The sequence below is a fragment of the Pelophylax lessonae genome, assembly GCF_965119305.1.
Source record: "Pelophylax lessonae genome assembly, chromosome: 1".
Lineage (NCBI taxonomy): Eukaryota > Metazoa > Chordata > Amphibia > Anura > Ranidae > Pelophylax > Pelophylax lessonae.
In genome coordinates, this window is record NC_138768.1 from 101,521,584 (window position 1) to 101,538,846 (window position 17,263).

General features: G+C 42.7%; 1 protein-coding gene across 1 annotated transcript in view; it reads left to right on the forward strand.

The window, feature by feature from the left end:
- Nucleotides 1-219: 219 nt before the first annotated feature.
- The window catches only part of LOC309560478 (granzyme A-like), a 38,576-nt gene continuing 21,532 nt past the window's right edge, over nt 220-17,263 (forward strand). The window contains exon 1 of the mRNA XM_082264111.1: nt 220-289. Within this exon, the coding sequence (XP_082120237.1) occupies nt 235-289 (55 nt within the window). The 5' untranslated portion in view covers nt 220-234. The remainder of the gene's footprint in view (nt 290-17,263) is intronic.

Consider the following 17,263-nt stretch of genomic DNA (forward strand, 5'->3'; position numbering starts at 1 on the left):
TCATTGTTACAGTACGTATTTCATATCTATCTATAGTATATCTCAAACACCTATATGAATGTGTCAACTGCATTCTTGTTACAAAGGAAACTGAAAAGGGAAGTGATATAGATGATAACATATATATTCGCCTCCACATGCCCAGAGTCCATTTATTGGTATCACACATTATCTTCCTTTCATTTCACAAGGGCCGAAGAGGAAAAAATACATTTGCTGCAGAAGAAATCCATCATGAGAACGGTCCTTAGCCTACTTCTGATTGCAGCTTTTCTACAGACCTGTTTGAGTAAGTTTTAGTTTACCTTATCTGTAACAGGGAACAGTGCATGTATAATGTGTAGAATATTCGTTTTTTTATGTTTTTTTTATTGGGTTTTTCATAGAAGCGAATAATAAAACAAGACATTGCATGTTCTTTATACAAATGATAAGCTACAAAGAGATAGGATAATGGAAGTATTTCTTACAAAGAGGAGCATCTGTCATTCCTTAATGAAAGTTTAGATATTGAGCCCTCTCAGTATCTCAAGGCTGGTTAAACCACAATATCAGAAGTCAGAATGTTTAATGATAGACATATCCCCCTGTTAGGGACCGTAGACCCAAATGGGAGAGAAGGTTTCCTCTTCCGTTTTTATTTGGATTTCAAGAACATACAAGTGTGCAAAACAGATGGTGTTTCAATGTCTATGCGATAACAACAATATGCGTACGCTTACCAAGTTTAAACCATATAACAGAAGTAAACAAACAACACATAAAGAAAAAGAATGTAAAAGAAAGAACAGAAGGTGGATGAGTCACCTAAACCACTAATGTAGTTATCAATTGCCAGAATAAACAGGGTAATACATCTAATATTCGCATCGGACACTATTAGTAAGAGAAAGTAATGCTACTAAAACTTAAAGGAATTCTGTAGAATATTAGTTTAATTACCATTTTAATGGCTTGTATAGAGGGGGAAATACTGCATGCTTTCAGGTAAATTTAGCTAAACTCTGCTTTTTACTCATATGTCATGAAAGATAACTAAACTGAAGAACAAAAATGCAATATATTGCAGCTTACAGGCCCTTGATGTGGTGTTTTTTTTTTTTTTTTTAAGTAAATCTTATTGCCCTAAAGCTTTCAGCAAATATAGAAAATACCTGTTGATTTGGCCAGAAATGCAGTGTCTTTGCCACTTACGGTAAGCTGAACCAAAGTATCTCTTTCTTTCTAGCTATCTAGATGTGTAAGAGCTGCAGGGTAACTAGGTTGAATTAAAAAAAAAGAACCCATCCATTATCAATGGGCTGGCAATACATCACAATGAGAAATATTAAAATATTATGATCCCCGCACTATGTGGAGTGTGGAATGTGTTTACAAGACTGGGATGTAAGGTGTATATTCCTCGCAGGTATTTTTATGTGTACCCCCTGCCCTGTCTAACCATAAAATGCTTAACCACTTCAATACAGGGCACTTTCACCTCTTTTCTGCCCAGACCAATTTTCAGCTTTCAGCTCTTTCACATTTTGAAGGATAATTATTCAGTCATGCAACGCTGTACCCAATCAAATTTTTTATCATTTTTTTCATACAAATAGAGCTTTCTTTTGGTGGAATTTAATTTTATTTTGTGCGATATAAGTGAAAAAAGAACAAAATTAAAGAAAAAAAAAACATTTTGTTTTAGTTTATATTATAACATTTTGCAAATAGGTCATTTGTTTCATAAATTTGGTCAAAATTTATACTGCCATTTATCTTTGGTAAAAATAACCCAAATTAGTGGATATTATTTAGTCTGTGTGAAAGTTATAGAGTCTACAGGCTATGGTGCCACTCACTGAAAATTGATCACACTTAAAGAGGAAGTAAACCCTCCTCTGACACTTGTACCTATAGGTAAGCCTATAATAAGGCTTACCTATAGGTACTGTAAATATCTCCTAAACATGTACCGTTTAGGAGATATTAACCTTAGATGCATCCAGTGACGTCACTGGCGCATGCGCTCTGAAGGAACGGCCGCTGGTGCCGTTCCTTCAGAACTCCGTGCCGTCACCGCGGCTCCGGCTAATCAGATGGCCGGATGCTGCAATCCCGGAAGACGGGCGACATCCAGCTAAGCGGGCGGCACGGCAGGGGCTCGTTCTAAGGTAAGTATTTCATAATGTGGTAAGTATTTACCTCATTATTTCATAATGAGCTAGTATGCGATGCATACTAGCTCATTATGTGTTTCTCTTGCAGGGTGTAAAAAAAAAAGGGTTTACAACCTCTTTAATCACACCTGATGTACCAACGGCCTATCTCATTTCTTGAGGCCCTGAAATGTCAGGACAGTACAAATACCCCTCAAATGACCCCTTTTTGGAAAGTAGACCATCCAGGGTATTTAGTAAGAGGCATGGTGAGTTTTTTGAAATTGTAATTTAATCCCACAGTTCTTTGCAAAATGATTTTTTTTTTTTTTTGTCATATTGCCAAGTTATTTTTCACACACAGTTCTTGGGAAAATGAAGAAATACATTTTTTTTTTTACACAAAATTGTCATAATAACAAGTTGTTTCTCACACACAGCATATGCATATTTGCAATTACACCCAAAAATACATTCTGCTACTCCTCGATACCAGATGTGTGAGACTTTTGCACAGCCTGGCCACATACAGAGGCCCAACATCCAAGTAGCAGCTTCAGGTGTTCAAGGAGCATAAAATACCAGGACAATGGAATTACCAACAAAATGACCCAATTTTGGAAAGCAAACACCCCAAAGTATATTCTATGAGTCATTTGAACATCTCATTTTTTTTCCACAAGTTTTTGGAAAATATGGAAAGAAAATGAAAACCTATTTTTTTACACACAGTTGTCAATTTATAAGATATTTCTAACATATAGCATGTACATAGCAAAAATTACACCCCAAAATACATTCTTCTACTTCTCCTGAGTATGGCGATACCACATGTGTGAGACTTTTGCACAGCCTGGCCACATAAAGAGGCTCAACATCCAAGTAGCAGCTTCAAGCATTCTAGGAGCATAAATTAAACATCTAATTTCCTTACAACCTATTACACTTTTGAAGGCCCTGGAGCATCAGGACAATTGAAACGTCCACAAAATGACCCCATTTTGGAAAGCAAACACCCCAAAGTATAATCTATGAGGCATGGGCTGCAGATAGGTGCTCAGATACTTTGATGAGCTGCAGATAGTTACTCAGGTACTCTGATGGGCTGCAGACAGGTACTTAGGTACACTGATCGGCTTCAGAAAGGTACTTGGGTACTCTGATGGGCTGCAGAGAGGTACTTGGGTAATCTGATGGGCTGCAGATAGGTATTTAGGCACTCTGGGCTGGAAACAGATACTTGGGTACTCTGGGCTGGAGACAGTTACTCGGGTACTCTGGGCTGGAGACAGGTACTCGGTACTCTGATGGTCTGCAGATAGGTACTCAGGTACTCTTGGCTGCAGATAGGTACTCGGATACTTTGATGGGCTACAGAGAGGTACTCGGATACTTTGATGGGCTACAGAGAGGTACTCAGGTACTATGATGGGCTGCAAAGAGATTTTCAGCTACTCTGAGGGGCTGGAGACAGGTGCTTGGGTACTTTGATGGGCTGGAGACAGGTACTCGGGTACTCTAGTGGGCTGAAGACAGGTACTCAGGTACTCTGATGGGCTGCAGATAGGTACTCAGATATTCTGAAGGGCTAGAGACAGGTACTCAGGTACTCTGATGACAGGTACTCGGGTACCCTGATGACAGGTACTTGGGTACTCTGATGGGCTGGTGACAGGCACTCGGGTACTCTGATGACAGGTACTCGGGTACTCTGATGAGCTGGTGAAAGGTACTCCGTTACTCCGATGGCAGGTAATCAGGTACTCGGTTACTACGATGACAGGTAATCGAGTACTTGAGTACGCCGATGACAGGTACTCGGGTACTCCGATGACAGGTACTTGGGTAATCCAATGACAGGTACTCATGTACTCTGATGACAGGTACTCGGGTACTCTGATGGGCTGGGGACAGGTACTTTGATGCGCTGGTGCCAGTGTCAAGGTCCTTCCTGCTGGCAGCCATCTTGGACATGTGCAGGCTGCTGTCTCTTATAAACTCTGTTTGCATCATCACTTGTCTGCTGCCTGGGCGTCATTTAGTGATGATGTTGCACACCTGACTATATATATATCATCTGATGGCTTTCAGACTTTGCCCTTGCGTTTGTGCTCCAAGGTGCATCACTGCCAGCAGTCCTCTGTTCTCTGTGTTTCCTCCGTGCATGAATTGGCTTGGCAGACGACCTTCCTGGCTTTTGATTCCGCATCGGCAGACAATCCCACATCAGTTGACAACCCGGCTTCAGCACACTACTCGCTTCTGGACTTGACCCCGGCTAGGATGACTACCTGCTCCTGGACTCGATCCCGACATAAATGACGACCTACTCCTGGACTCGATCCTGGCTTGGATGACTACCCACTTCCGAACCTGACCCTGGCTGTTCTTAATTTCGCTCCTCTCTCTTGCTGTGCATTTATTATTGTTGCATTAATAAACTGCTTTATTTTACTTGCATCTTCATGTGGTCTGGTTTCCTGGCACCCTGGTGGTACGCAAGGGCCATGAATCCTGACGATGCAAGTGCCCCTACACTTCCCATGCTGATTACCAGGCTCGATCAACAAGATCACCTTTTGGGTCAGTTCACTCACGCCTTGCAGACTTTGCTTGCACGCACAGCACACCTTGCTCCTGGTACTGCTAGGCTGGTGGTTCCTCCTGTTGTTGCACCCGCTGCTGCTCCTGTTTCCGCTCCTGCAGCTGAAGTTGCTGTTACCAGAGAGACAACAGCCACTCTTCTGCAACGCTATGGGGGTGAACTGAGTCAGTACCGTGGCTTCCTAAACCAAGTGGGCATTTATTTTGAGATGGCTCCTCAGGCGTTTCCCTCTGACAGGTCCAAGGTGGGCTTCCTACTCTTGTTTCTCTCATAAAAGGCCTTGGCCTGGGCGAATCCCTTATGGGAGAATGATAATTCTGTGATTCTTGATTACCCGAGTTTTGTTGCCTCCTTTCATAGGGTATTTGATGTGCCTGCTCACTCTGCTTCTGCTGCTAAGCTGCTCCTTTCCATTCAACAGGGTATACGCCCTATGTTGCCGAGTATGCCATCAAATTTCGTACCCTGACAGCAGAAGTGGGCTAGAATAATGAGGCTCTGGTGGCGGTCTTCTCTCATGGTCTCTCCGATGCATTGAAGGATGAGATTGTGGCCAAGGATCTCCCTGATGAGCTTGAGGCTCTCATTTCTTTCCTAATTTTGATCAAAACCAGGCTCAGGGAGAGACATTCATTTAAGGAGCACCTATGGAGGCCTCCTATCAGATTGGCTCCTACGTTTTCTTTTCCACCCATTCCTCCCTCACCTCCCATGCCTCATATGGGTGTTGCGCCTTGCTGTGAACCCATGCAGCTAGGGTTCACTCCCCTTTCTGAGGCTGAGAGGGCTTTTAGCGGGAGGGAGGACCGATGTCTTTATTGCAGCCTTGGTGGACATTTCCTGAAATTTTGTCCTACCCGTCCAGAAAACGCTCGCATCTAAGATCCTATCAGGGGCAGATCTTAGGTGGAATTTCCTCATCCCTGGTTTCCGTAAAGATAAACCACTAATCACAGTGATCCTCTCCTGGGCAGCAGGCTCGTGGTTACCCAGGCTCTGGTAGACTCCGGTGCTTACTTTATTGACAGTACTTTTGCTGCTGCGAATTCCATACCCTTGCAGCCCGGTGTTGCTCCACTGGTCATCGAGGCTGTGACAGTGGCGGGTATCAGATCCCTGCCCTTCTCACTAACTCGTGACCAAGGACCAGCCAATCTCACACCCTGCCGTCACTTGCGTAACAATGCCACTCTCAGCTGCACCCGACGCAAAGATTTTCCAGCTTGCGGGACCCCAATCTAGATGCCAACAGGCTGAGAGCGATTGTCAGCGGGCTAATTTAAGCAATTAACCCTTTCACTGCCACCACCGCTACGTTATGAGCCCAGCGGACGCTCGTAATTTTAGAAATACCAATTATGACTTTAGAATAATCATCTGTAACACGCACTGTCACCACAGACAGGAATGTTCAGAGGATTTATTCTATACAGTAGCACTCTTCAAGAGACAGGTTTGTTATTAGTTTGCATTAAGAGCTTAGGGACAAGATTAATACTTTTCAAAATAAAGTTTAATAACAAAAAGGTTAAAATTGGTGCAAATAAAATATTTACAGAAAAAGGTGTTTCAAAGAAATAGCGACATAATTCAGCAATTAGAAGAATAAGATAGAATTTAGAAATAAGAATACTTGCATTCAATGTCCTTGGTGTTACCAGAGTTCAGAGCTGAGCCAGTGATCGGTTCTTAAACTTGATAGATGTTCTTTCTTGATGTTACCATGAGAACTCTAACCCCATCTGCCTCTCTCTCTTTTTCTCTGAGACCGCAGGGGGTGGTAACAGATGCTCCTGACCAATAAACACAGTGGCCATGGGCTGCCCCTAAGGTTTATGACCATACCAAGGAACCTCCCGTATAGACAGATTTATAACATAATTCATATCTTCCAATATCTACCAGTTGCCTTCTTGAAACTGATAGATTATTGTGCAGCAGTGAATTTTATATCCATAGAGACCAAACACCGGCTATCTCAAAGTAACCTCTGACCCGTAAGGCATCTGACAGCTAACTTGTCTCCCATAGGAGCTAAAGTGGTCATGTATGATCTCGTTCCGTTCAGTATTTTATTTTGCATATAACTAAACACTTTCTAGATACATATCTTGTTTGTGTTTAAAGTTATGAATTTGTGTGTGCATGTGTTCAATTAACAGAGCTCTTGAATGGCTCTGTTTTACGATCCATTAGCCTTTATCTTTCTTTGCCCGGTTATGGCTTTACGACCGGCCTGAGTATCAGAACAGATATCCGTCCAGACATCTTCTCAGATAACGGCTTGTTTGAAGTCGAAACTCTCTGCATTCCAGGAATTAATTGAGGCAGGGAGAGAGGGGGAAGAAAAATATCTGAGTATACATTTACTCTGCATGTCATGGCAGAGCTCTGAACAAAATGGTTGTCCATGACAAAATGAATGCTTGCGACAGCTTCTAGTATATCCAGTGCAGGATATCATTACAGAGGCGATTGATGGCAGACTCCTGCAACCGACACAGGTTAAACAGGTTATATCTTCCCCACACTACTCTGTTGTTTTGGGGTATCCTTGGCTTCAGAAACATAATCCGACCTTTAATCGGCAGTCAGTTGAGATCCTCTCTTGGTCTCCACAGTGTGGCGCTGTTTGTATCCATGGGCCTGTTAAGGTACTTTGTACCTCCTCAGATTCAGTATTGCCTACTGTATATTATGAGTATCAAGATGTATTTGACAAGGTGCGCGCTGGTACTCTTCCTCCTCCTCGTCCGTACAATTGTGCTATAGACTTGAAACCTGGTGCCATTCCCCCTCATGGCAGGGTTTATCCTCTCTCGGCAGCAGAGAATAAGACCATGGAGGAGTACGTGGTGGATGCACTTGCCCAAGGGTACGTTTGCAAGTCCACTTCTCCAGCGGGTGCCGGATTTTTCTTCATAAAGAAGAAGGGGGGTGAGTTGAGACCTTGCATTGATTATAGGGGTCTCAATCACATCACGTTTAATAATGCATACCCGATTCCATTGATTACTGAATTGTTTGACCGCCTCAAGGGAGCAACGGTCTTTACCAAGCTTGACCTGAGGGCCGTGTATAGCCTCGTAAGGATCAAGGAGGGCAATGAGTGGAAGACCGCGTTTAATACCAGAACTGGCCATTACGAAAATCTAGTAATGCCCTTTGGCTTGTGCAATGCTCCCGCTGTCTTCCAGAAGTTCATCAATGATGTCTTTCCTGATATGTTGCAGCAATGCGTGGTAGTCTATTTGGATGACATCTTGATTTATTCAGACTCCATTGAATCACACTACCTGGATGTCAGACGGGTACTGCAATGGTTACACGGGAATGGGCTTTTCTGTAAGCTTGAGAAATGTGAATTACACCTGTTTCAGGTTGCCTTCTTGGGCTACATCATTTTTGCTGAGGGGTTCTCTGTGGACCCTCAGAAGGTTTTGGCTGTTCTACAGTGGCCTCGCCCTAGTGGTCTCCGTTCCACTTAGCGTTTCCTTGGGTTTGCCAGCTACTATCTAAAATTTATCAGGAACTTTTCCTCTTTGGCCAAACCTATCTCAGATTTGACCAAGAGGGGCAGCGATCCCCACAATTTAACACCTGCTGCTATCCAAGCTTTTGAGGCCTTCAAGTCTGCTTTCCCTTCGGCTCCCATTCTGTTTCATCCCAATCCTGGTTTCCCCTTTGTCCTAGAGGTGGATGTGTCTGAGACTGGAGTAGGCGCCCTCCTGTCTCAGCGTCGGACACCTGATGGACCCTTACTTCCTTGTGGGTCCTACTCAAGAAAAGCTGTTTCCAGCTGAATGCAACTACGAGATTGGAGACAGAGAGCTCTTGGCCATTATCCTGGCTCTCAAGGAGTGGAGACACTTGCTCGAAGGTTCTGTGGTTCCAGTTCTCATTCTCACCGATCATAAGAATCTGACACATCCCTCGGAGGCCAAGAGGTGTACATCTAGTCAGGCCAGATGGGCTTTATTCTTGTCTCGTTTTAACTACGTCGTCTGGCTCCAAGAATGTTAAAACTGATGCCTTGTTTTGCCAGTTTTCTGAGTTGTCCAGGGAGGACTCCGTGCCGACATCGGTCATACCTTCAGATCATATCCTGGATTCCATCGGCACCAACTTAACCTCTCCTCTTAAGGAACAGATATTGGCTACCCAACCTGTTTCTCCCACTGAGAGACCTGCTGGCAAATGTTTTGTACCTGAGGGATTGCGCAATAGACTGTTGATGTCCTGGGCTATTTCCTGTCAGTTCTGGTGGCCATCTTGCCGCACTTTTCTTGCTGCGTATGTGGCTGCTTCTTCGGTCTGTGCCCAGAACAAATCTCCTGCCTACTTCATCCCATTCCAATGTGGAGCATCCCTGGTCTCACCTGCCCATGGATTTTATTGTGGAACTTCCCGCTTCTCGGGGTTACACGGTTATCCTCATGGTTGTCAACCGGTTTTCCAAAATGTGCCACTGTTTTCCTTTTAAGTGGCTGCCTACCACTCAGGAGCTTGGCTCAGTGTTGGCCAGGGAGGTTTTCCGCTTACACGGGTTGCCTAAGGAGATTGTCTCGGACCTTGGGAGTCAGTTTGTCTCCAGGTTCTGGCGCGCCTTTTGCTCCCAGTTGGGTATTCGACTCTCCTTCTCCTCTGTCTACCATCCCCAGTCCAATGGTGCCACTGAGCGTTCCAACCAAGCTCTGCAGCTATTTCTCCGCTACTATATCTCTGACCATCAGGACAATTGGGTTGATCTGCTACCCTGGTCAGAGTTTGTCAGGAACTCTGCAATCAAATTGTTTTCCGGAATGTCTCCATTCATGGCCAATTATTGGTTCCAACCGGCTGTGTTGCCCGAGTCGTTCTCGCCACAGGACATTTCGGCTGTGGAGGATCACCTTCGTGCCCTCCGTTCCGCTTGGGTGCAGATTCAAGAGTCTTTATGGGTCTCTGCACAGTGTCAGAAGCTCCAGGCAGATCGGAGACGTTTATCTGCTCCTTCGTACCAGGTCTGGGAGAGGGTATGGCTGTCGACCCATAATCTCAACATCAGGGTGCCCACTCCTAAACTGGCACCTCATTTTGTGTCACTAATCGTTATTTCTATGACTCTACCTTTCTATCTTTTTCCCACTTACTTTGTATGTAAACTGTTTCACAGTGGCATTACACTTCTCCACATTCACATGAGTCATAATTACCTAATAAATGTGCAAAATTATAAACAACAATGAAAATAATAAAAAAAAAAAAATATATATATATATATATATATATATATATATATGCTTTTAAATATATTTAAGTTAATCATCATAATTTTTTTTTCAAACAAATGTTGATATGTTACTATCAATTTTTTTATATCAATAAAAACATAATTGTACATATGAATATGAATGTGAGTCTTCGAAAAAAAAAAAAACCTGAGTTTTATAAAAAATGTGAGTCTGTAAAAATATATACAGTAAAACCTCCCCTTGTTTATCCATTGTTCTTACTCTTTGTTCTATATTACGTTTAGATGCTCATAGATGATTTATTTCATATTTCTTATTATGAATTTTGGTTTCGTCATAGTATTGAGCCTGTGTATCCAAAATGTTTCATTTTGTGAAATTGCCTGTTTTTTATGAACCCCCCACCCAGCCAATAATCATCAAATCTATCTATGATTTATTTTATATTTTGAATTTTGGTTTCTACTCCCTAAACTTTGTGTATGAAACAATTTATATCTATTTCAACGTTTAGACCCACAGGCGTCATAGTATTGAGCCTGTGGATCCAAAATGTTTCATCTTGTGAAATGGCCTGTTTTTTATGAACTCCCCACCAATGATCATCAATTCTATCTATTGCACAAATTTTCAGGTCTTTTGGATATTTATTATTATGTTTCCCAAAATGTTCTGGCACGCTATGGTATTTTAAACCTTTTTTAATATTGTTTATGTTTTCTCTGTTTTTTAATCTGACTCTCAATGCTCGGGCAGTTCTTCCCACGCACTGTAACCCACACCTAAATTCTAATAGATAAGGGACTTGCGCGGTACAGCATGTGATAAATTTTTTAATCTCAAATGTATCTCCCGTATTATTAGATTTAAACTGTGTGATTTTTCTGTTGTTATTTTTGCATGTCCTACATGCCATGCATCTTCCGCATTTGTGAAAATCAATCTGATCTAAAAATGTAACAGTTTTGCATGGTGGTTCCAGAATACTTTTGACCAGTCTATTCTTTAATATTGATGGTCTTTTATATATGAATTTGGGGCCTTTAGGGAGGATTTTCTGGAGTATAAGATCTCTACATAGTATTGGCTATGTTTTTTAAAAGCTTTTTCTATCTGTTTTCTCCTGTCTATTGAATTCCGTATTAAATGCTATGCTTTAATCCTTTGGTTGTTTTTGTTTGGGTTGTAACAATTGTTCTCTGCTCATGTTTTGTACTTGTTGCTTTATTTTTCCAATTTCTGTGCCTTATATCCTTTCCCTATTACTCGATTTATAATCGTATCTGCTTGGGATTCAAAATCACTTTGTCTTGCACAATTCCTTTTTATTCTGATTAGCTGGCTTTTAGGTATGGCTTCCAACCACCTATGTACCCATTTCGGTCAGTTTTTTTTAAATGGGTTTTTGTACCCAGTTTTTCTTTCCAATGGAATATTTCCAAATATAAGTATTGTACCTTATATTTATCATAGTTAGCAGTAAAAGACGTGTTATTATCGCAATTATGTTATATGCAATTATCGCGGGAATTCTCACCAAAGAGGATATGGGCCCCCTGATACAACAAACCTAGGGAAAGAGGGGGTTATTGGGGACCACCGCGAGGCCTGAACAATCATTGGAGACCTCAGGGTCCAAACTATTACCAGAACCAAACAAGAGAAAATACAAGGGGAAATACAGAGGGTGCAGAAGGGGGCAGAGAAAAAAGAAAAAGGGAAACATAGGCCTAGGTATTTACAATCTTAGTAACACAATATTTACAGAAGAGGAACAAAAAGTATTACAAATAGGTCCTAAATATGCCCCACAGCAAAACATAAATATATTTAAAACATACAGTATATAGATCTTCTAAAATTTATGGGAAAATTAATATTAAAAAACATTTAGCGGAAAAAGATTGCATTAGCAACCAGGAAGAAATAGAGTACTGTATGTACACAGTGGTCTTAGAAACCAATCGAAATTTAACCCTAAAAAGAACAATAGTCATTGTTTAGAGGTTTTCAAAATGATGATGGAAAAAGAAATAGAAGCCATTAGGAAAGGAATAGAACAACTGGAAAAAAAAGAAAAATATAATTATTAGGCTGGCAGATAAAGGAGGAGGGATTGTGGTCCTCAACAAAGAGGACTACATAAAGGAACTTAATCGATTAGTTTCAGACACATATGAAAAATTAAAAGGAAACTCCACCAATAAACTGAAAGCCAAATTAATTAAATTAGTGGAAAAAAGCACAAAAAGAAGTAATAATTAATTAAAAAAAGAGGTACGCTATTTGATATCTGTAGTCCCAAAAATTCCTATAATATTTCAGGTCCCCAAAATACATAAAAATTAAAAGAACCCACAAGGGAAAACTATTATTACTGGAATTAATTCCATATTTTCTAGGATAGGGGAGTATTTGGACCATATTCTACAGCTGATAGCACAAAGCTATCCATCATACATCAAAGACAGTGCAGATCTTATTAATAAAATAAAAAATATTAAAATAAGTGAAAATTGCATACTTGCTAGCATTGATGTTAACTCACTATATACTAATATAGACCAACAGGATGCTCTTTAGGCTATAGAATGGGCTCCCAATAACAAAACCCAATTAAAGAGAAAACAAAAATAATTTATTATCAAAACACTTAAACTAGCCATTGGAGGAAATTTCTTTTGGCATGAGAAACAGTTTTTTTGCCCAGAAAAGGGGCGTGGCAATGGGGGAGAAATCTGCCCTGATGGTAGCTAATATTTCTATGACCAGGTGGGAAAATGAAGAAATTCATGAAAAAAAAACAGACAAGAATTAAAAGCATATTACAGATAGATTGATGATATTTTTATAATTTGGGAGGGATCAGAGAATAATTTAACCACTTGCCTACCGGGCACTTTCACCCCCTTCCCATCCAGGCCAATTTTCAGCTTTCAGTGCTCTCACGCTTTGAATGACAATTGTGCGGTCATGCTACACTGTACCCATATGAAAGTTTTATAATTTTTTTTTCACACAAATAGAGCTTTCTTTTGGCAGTATTTAATCATCTCTGGGTTTTTTATTTCTTACAAAAAAAAAGACAGAAAATTTTGAAAAAAAAAAGTTTCTTATTTTCTGCGAGTAAATTTTGAAAATAAATACATTTTTCTCCTTCACTGATGTGCGCTGATAGGCTGCACTGATGGGCACTGATGAGGTGGCACTTATGGGCATTGATGAGGTGGCACTTATGGGCACTGATGAGGTGGCACTGATGAGGAGGTACTAATATGCCGCACTGATGAGCACTGATAGGTGGCACTGATGAGCACTGATAGGCGGCACTGATGAGCACTGATAGGTGGCACTGATGAGCACTGAGAGGTGGCACTGCTGAGCACTGAGAGGTGGCACTGCTGGGCACTGAGAGGCGGCACTGACAGGTGGCACTGATGGGCACTGAGAGGCAGCACTGCTGGACACTGATAGGTGGCACTGATGGACACTGACGGGTGGCACTGATGGGTGGCACCATCAGTGCCCACACTCAGTGCCCATAGTGCTGCCAGTCAGTGCTCATCAGTGCCTAGATGAGCAGGCACTGATGGGCACTGACTGGCAGCACTATGGGCACTGATTGTGGGCACTGATGGGGGGCACTGATGGCGGGCACTGTGGGCACTGATGGTGGGCACTTAGTGTATTTTATTTACCTTGTGTAATCAGGGCACTGGTGATCAGTGCCCTGATTACATTCCTCTGTGTCCCCGAACGGCTGATCGGCTCTGCTCCTTCCTCACTCGCAGTCTCTGTGTGAGGAAGGAGAGCTGGTGATGAGAGATGATCTCATATGTTTACATATGAGATCATCTCTCATTGCATGGGCCGATCACGTGGTAAATGGTCGCTGTGATTGGCCATTTACCACGATCTGTGATTGGCTGTGTCCAAGGGACACGGCCGACACAGATTTTCCCCGATGTGCGCTCGCGGGAGCGCACGGGGAGCCTGTTACTGGGAGGCCGTTTAAAGACGGCCTCCCGGAAATTCGAGTACGCACTGTAGCCATCTTTCGGCTATAGCGCGGATCTGAAGAAGTTAGGGAATGTTTTGGAGGAAATCAATCAAAATAAAAATAACATATCTTTTACTGTTAACTATGTTAAAGATAAGGTACAATACCTAGATTTGGAAATATTCTACAGGAAGGAAAAACTGGGTACAAAAAATTAAAAAAAAACTAACCGAAATGGGTACATTCCGGTAGGAAGTGGCCACCACCCTAGGTGGTTGGAATCCATAACTAAAAGCCAGCTAATCAGAATAAAAAGGAATTGTGCGAGACAAAGTGATTTTAAATCCCAAGCAGATATGATTATAAATCGATTCATAGGGAAAAGATATAAGGCACAGTGTCAGGAACACACCAGACATGTTTCTGTAACATCTCAGAGGCGCACTGGAGTGCGCAGGCGTGAACTCGCTTGTGCCCGTTTAGCCGCAAACAAACATTCGCCAGTGCGCATGCTTATGCGCAAAAGCGCGCACACACAACCACGCACAAATGCGCACACGCGCACGCAATAGCCATTATGTTTGGCACCTAGTGGCCTGTATAAGGGCAACAGGCACACTTGTCCTTTGCTATTTTGGCTGCTCCTGTACTCCTGAACCTGATGTATCCTGATTGACGACCCGGCCTTTCTCCTTCCTTTCTTGATTGCTGCCCGCCCAGACCTCAGCTTGTTCCTGTGACTACTCTTCTGCCTCATCCCTATCTGTTTATCTGCTACCAGATCTGGACGTGCTCACCCCCTGGTGCGGCGACTGAGGACCGCGACCTGGTGCTAAACACGCAGCGAAATCCATCTTTACCATCAGGATGTCAGGGATCCACTGCTATACACAGGCGCACTGGTGCCGCAAACCGGCAAACGCCTATACGCATGTGTGTACGAAGAGGCGCCTTGAATAGCCAGAGGCTACCTTAGTATGGTTCCAGGCTACCTCAGTATAGCTAGAGGCTACCTCGGTGTGGTTCGAGGCTACCTCAGTATAGCTCGAGGCTACCAAATTGGCCTATTTAAACACAGCTGTCACTACAGGAAGTTGCTGTGTTATCTTCAGCTCTTCCTTGTGATCCGTGTTCCTGTGTACCTGTTGTTCCTGATTATTTGACCCGGCTTCCTCTTGTCTTTGCTACTTGCTGCCCGCCCTGACATTTGGCTCGTCTGACTACTCTCTTGGTTAACCCTTGTCTGCTTCTCTGCTTCTGGACCAGAACCTGCGCTCTGCCTGGCTGGGTGATCCTGGGGACCGCGACCTGGTGCTAGCTTGCAGCGTAGTCCAACCCCACCATTAGGGGCCATGGTGAAAACCAGCTAACACTTAGACTCCGCACCTCAGGTGAACCTGTGTCCTTATCAGAGTACTTACCTTGGTGTCCATACGGCATCCAGCTCTGCTACCACGGCCTTCTCATCAGGTGAGAGTTCTCTCTATTAGTCAGGCTCCACCTGCCATCCTGACACAGGAGCTCTGGTGAACACCAGTTGGCACTTAGATTCCGTACCTCAGGTTAGCCTGCGTCTTCTGCCAAGGGGACTTGTCTGTGTTTCTATACCACTGGATCCTGTGAGGCTTCCCTCTGCATGTCAGGCTCAGCCGTGAGGGGCGTGACACACAGAAATTGGAAAAAATAAAGCAACAAATACAAAACATGAACAGAGAACAATTGTTACAACCCAAAAAAAAAAAAAAAAAAACAACCAAAGGATTATAGCTTAGCATTTAATACGGAATTTAGTAGACAGTACAAACAGATAGAAAAACTTTTAAAAAACATTGGCCAATACTATGTAGAGATCTTATACTCCGGAAAGTCCTCCCTAAAGGCCCCAAAGTCGTATATAAAAGACCATCAATATTAACCACTTGCCGTCTGCTCACGTTGAGCCTACTGCGGCTAAGTGGTTCGTTATCATCTGACGACGTAGACCTACGTCGTCAGACAATCCCCTTTCTCGGCGGCGCGCGCGCGCCGCCGGAGGCTCGCTCCCGCTGTATTCAGTCACAGAGGGAGTCGGGCCAGGGGAGGAGCAGCGGCGATTGCCGCTGCTCTTCCCCGATCGTCGGGGAATCGAGTGTGGAGATCCGCCCGCCTGTGTAAACACAAGCGGGCGGATCTCTGAAGTGACAGGCAGGGTCAGATTGTAGGGCTCAGCATAGTTGAACCCTCGATCTGTCCTTGTGTCACACAGTCACCTCCCCCCCCCCCCTACACGTTAGTAAGCACCAGGCATACATTAACCCCTCCCTCTCCAATAAAATTAACCCCTTCCCTGCCAGTGTCATTTCTACAGTAACAGTGCATATATATAGCACTGATTACTGCAGTAATGTCACTGGTACCCCCAAAAGTGTCAAAAATGTCAGTCAAGGGTCCGATCTGTCCGCCGCAGTGTCGCAGTCCCGCAAAAAAAAACGCAGATCGCCGCCATTACTCGTTAAAAAAAAAAAAACACCAAAAATGACAGAAATCTTTCCCTTTGTTAGTAAACGCAATAACTTTTGCGCAAACCAATCAAAATACGCTTATTGTGATTTTTTTTACCAAACATATGTAGCATAAAACAAATTGGCCAAAAATTTAAAAAAAATTGGATTTCTTCATTTTTTTGGGGGGGGGGGGAATTTCATATAAAAAAATGTGAAAAGTATTGTTATTTTTTCAAAATAAGCGCTCTTTTTTTGTTTATAGCGCAAAAAGTAAAAATCGCACAGATGATCAAATACCACCAAAAGAAAGCTCTGTTTGTGGGGAAAAAAGGACGTAAATTTCGTTTGGGTACAGCATCGCACGACCGTGCAATTGTCCGTTAAATTCGCACAGTGCCGAATCGCAAAAAGTGGCCCAGACGTAAGACAGCAAAATCCTCTAGTGGTAAAGTGGTTAAAGAATAGATTGGTCAAAAGTATTCCGGACCAACCATGCAAAACTGTTACATTTTTAGATCAGATTGGTTTTTACAAATGCGGAAGATGCATGGCATGTAGGACATGCAAAAATAACAACAGAAAAATCACAACATTTAAATCTAATAATACGGGAGAGACATTTGAGATAAAAAAAAAAATGTATCACATGCTGTACCACGCATGTCACTATGAGAATGTAGGTGTGGGTTACAGTACGTGGGTAGAACTACCCGAGAATTGAGAGACAGATTAAGAGAAAACATAAGCAATATTAAAAAAAGGTTTTAAATACTATAGCCATACTCAGAAAATTTTGGGAGACA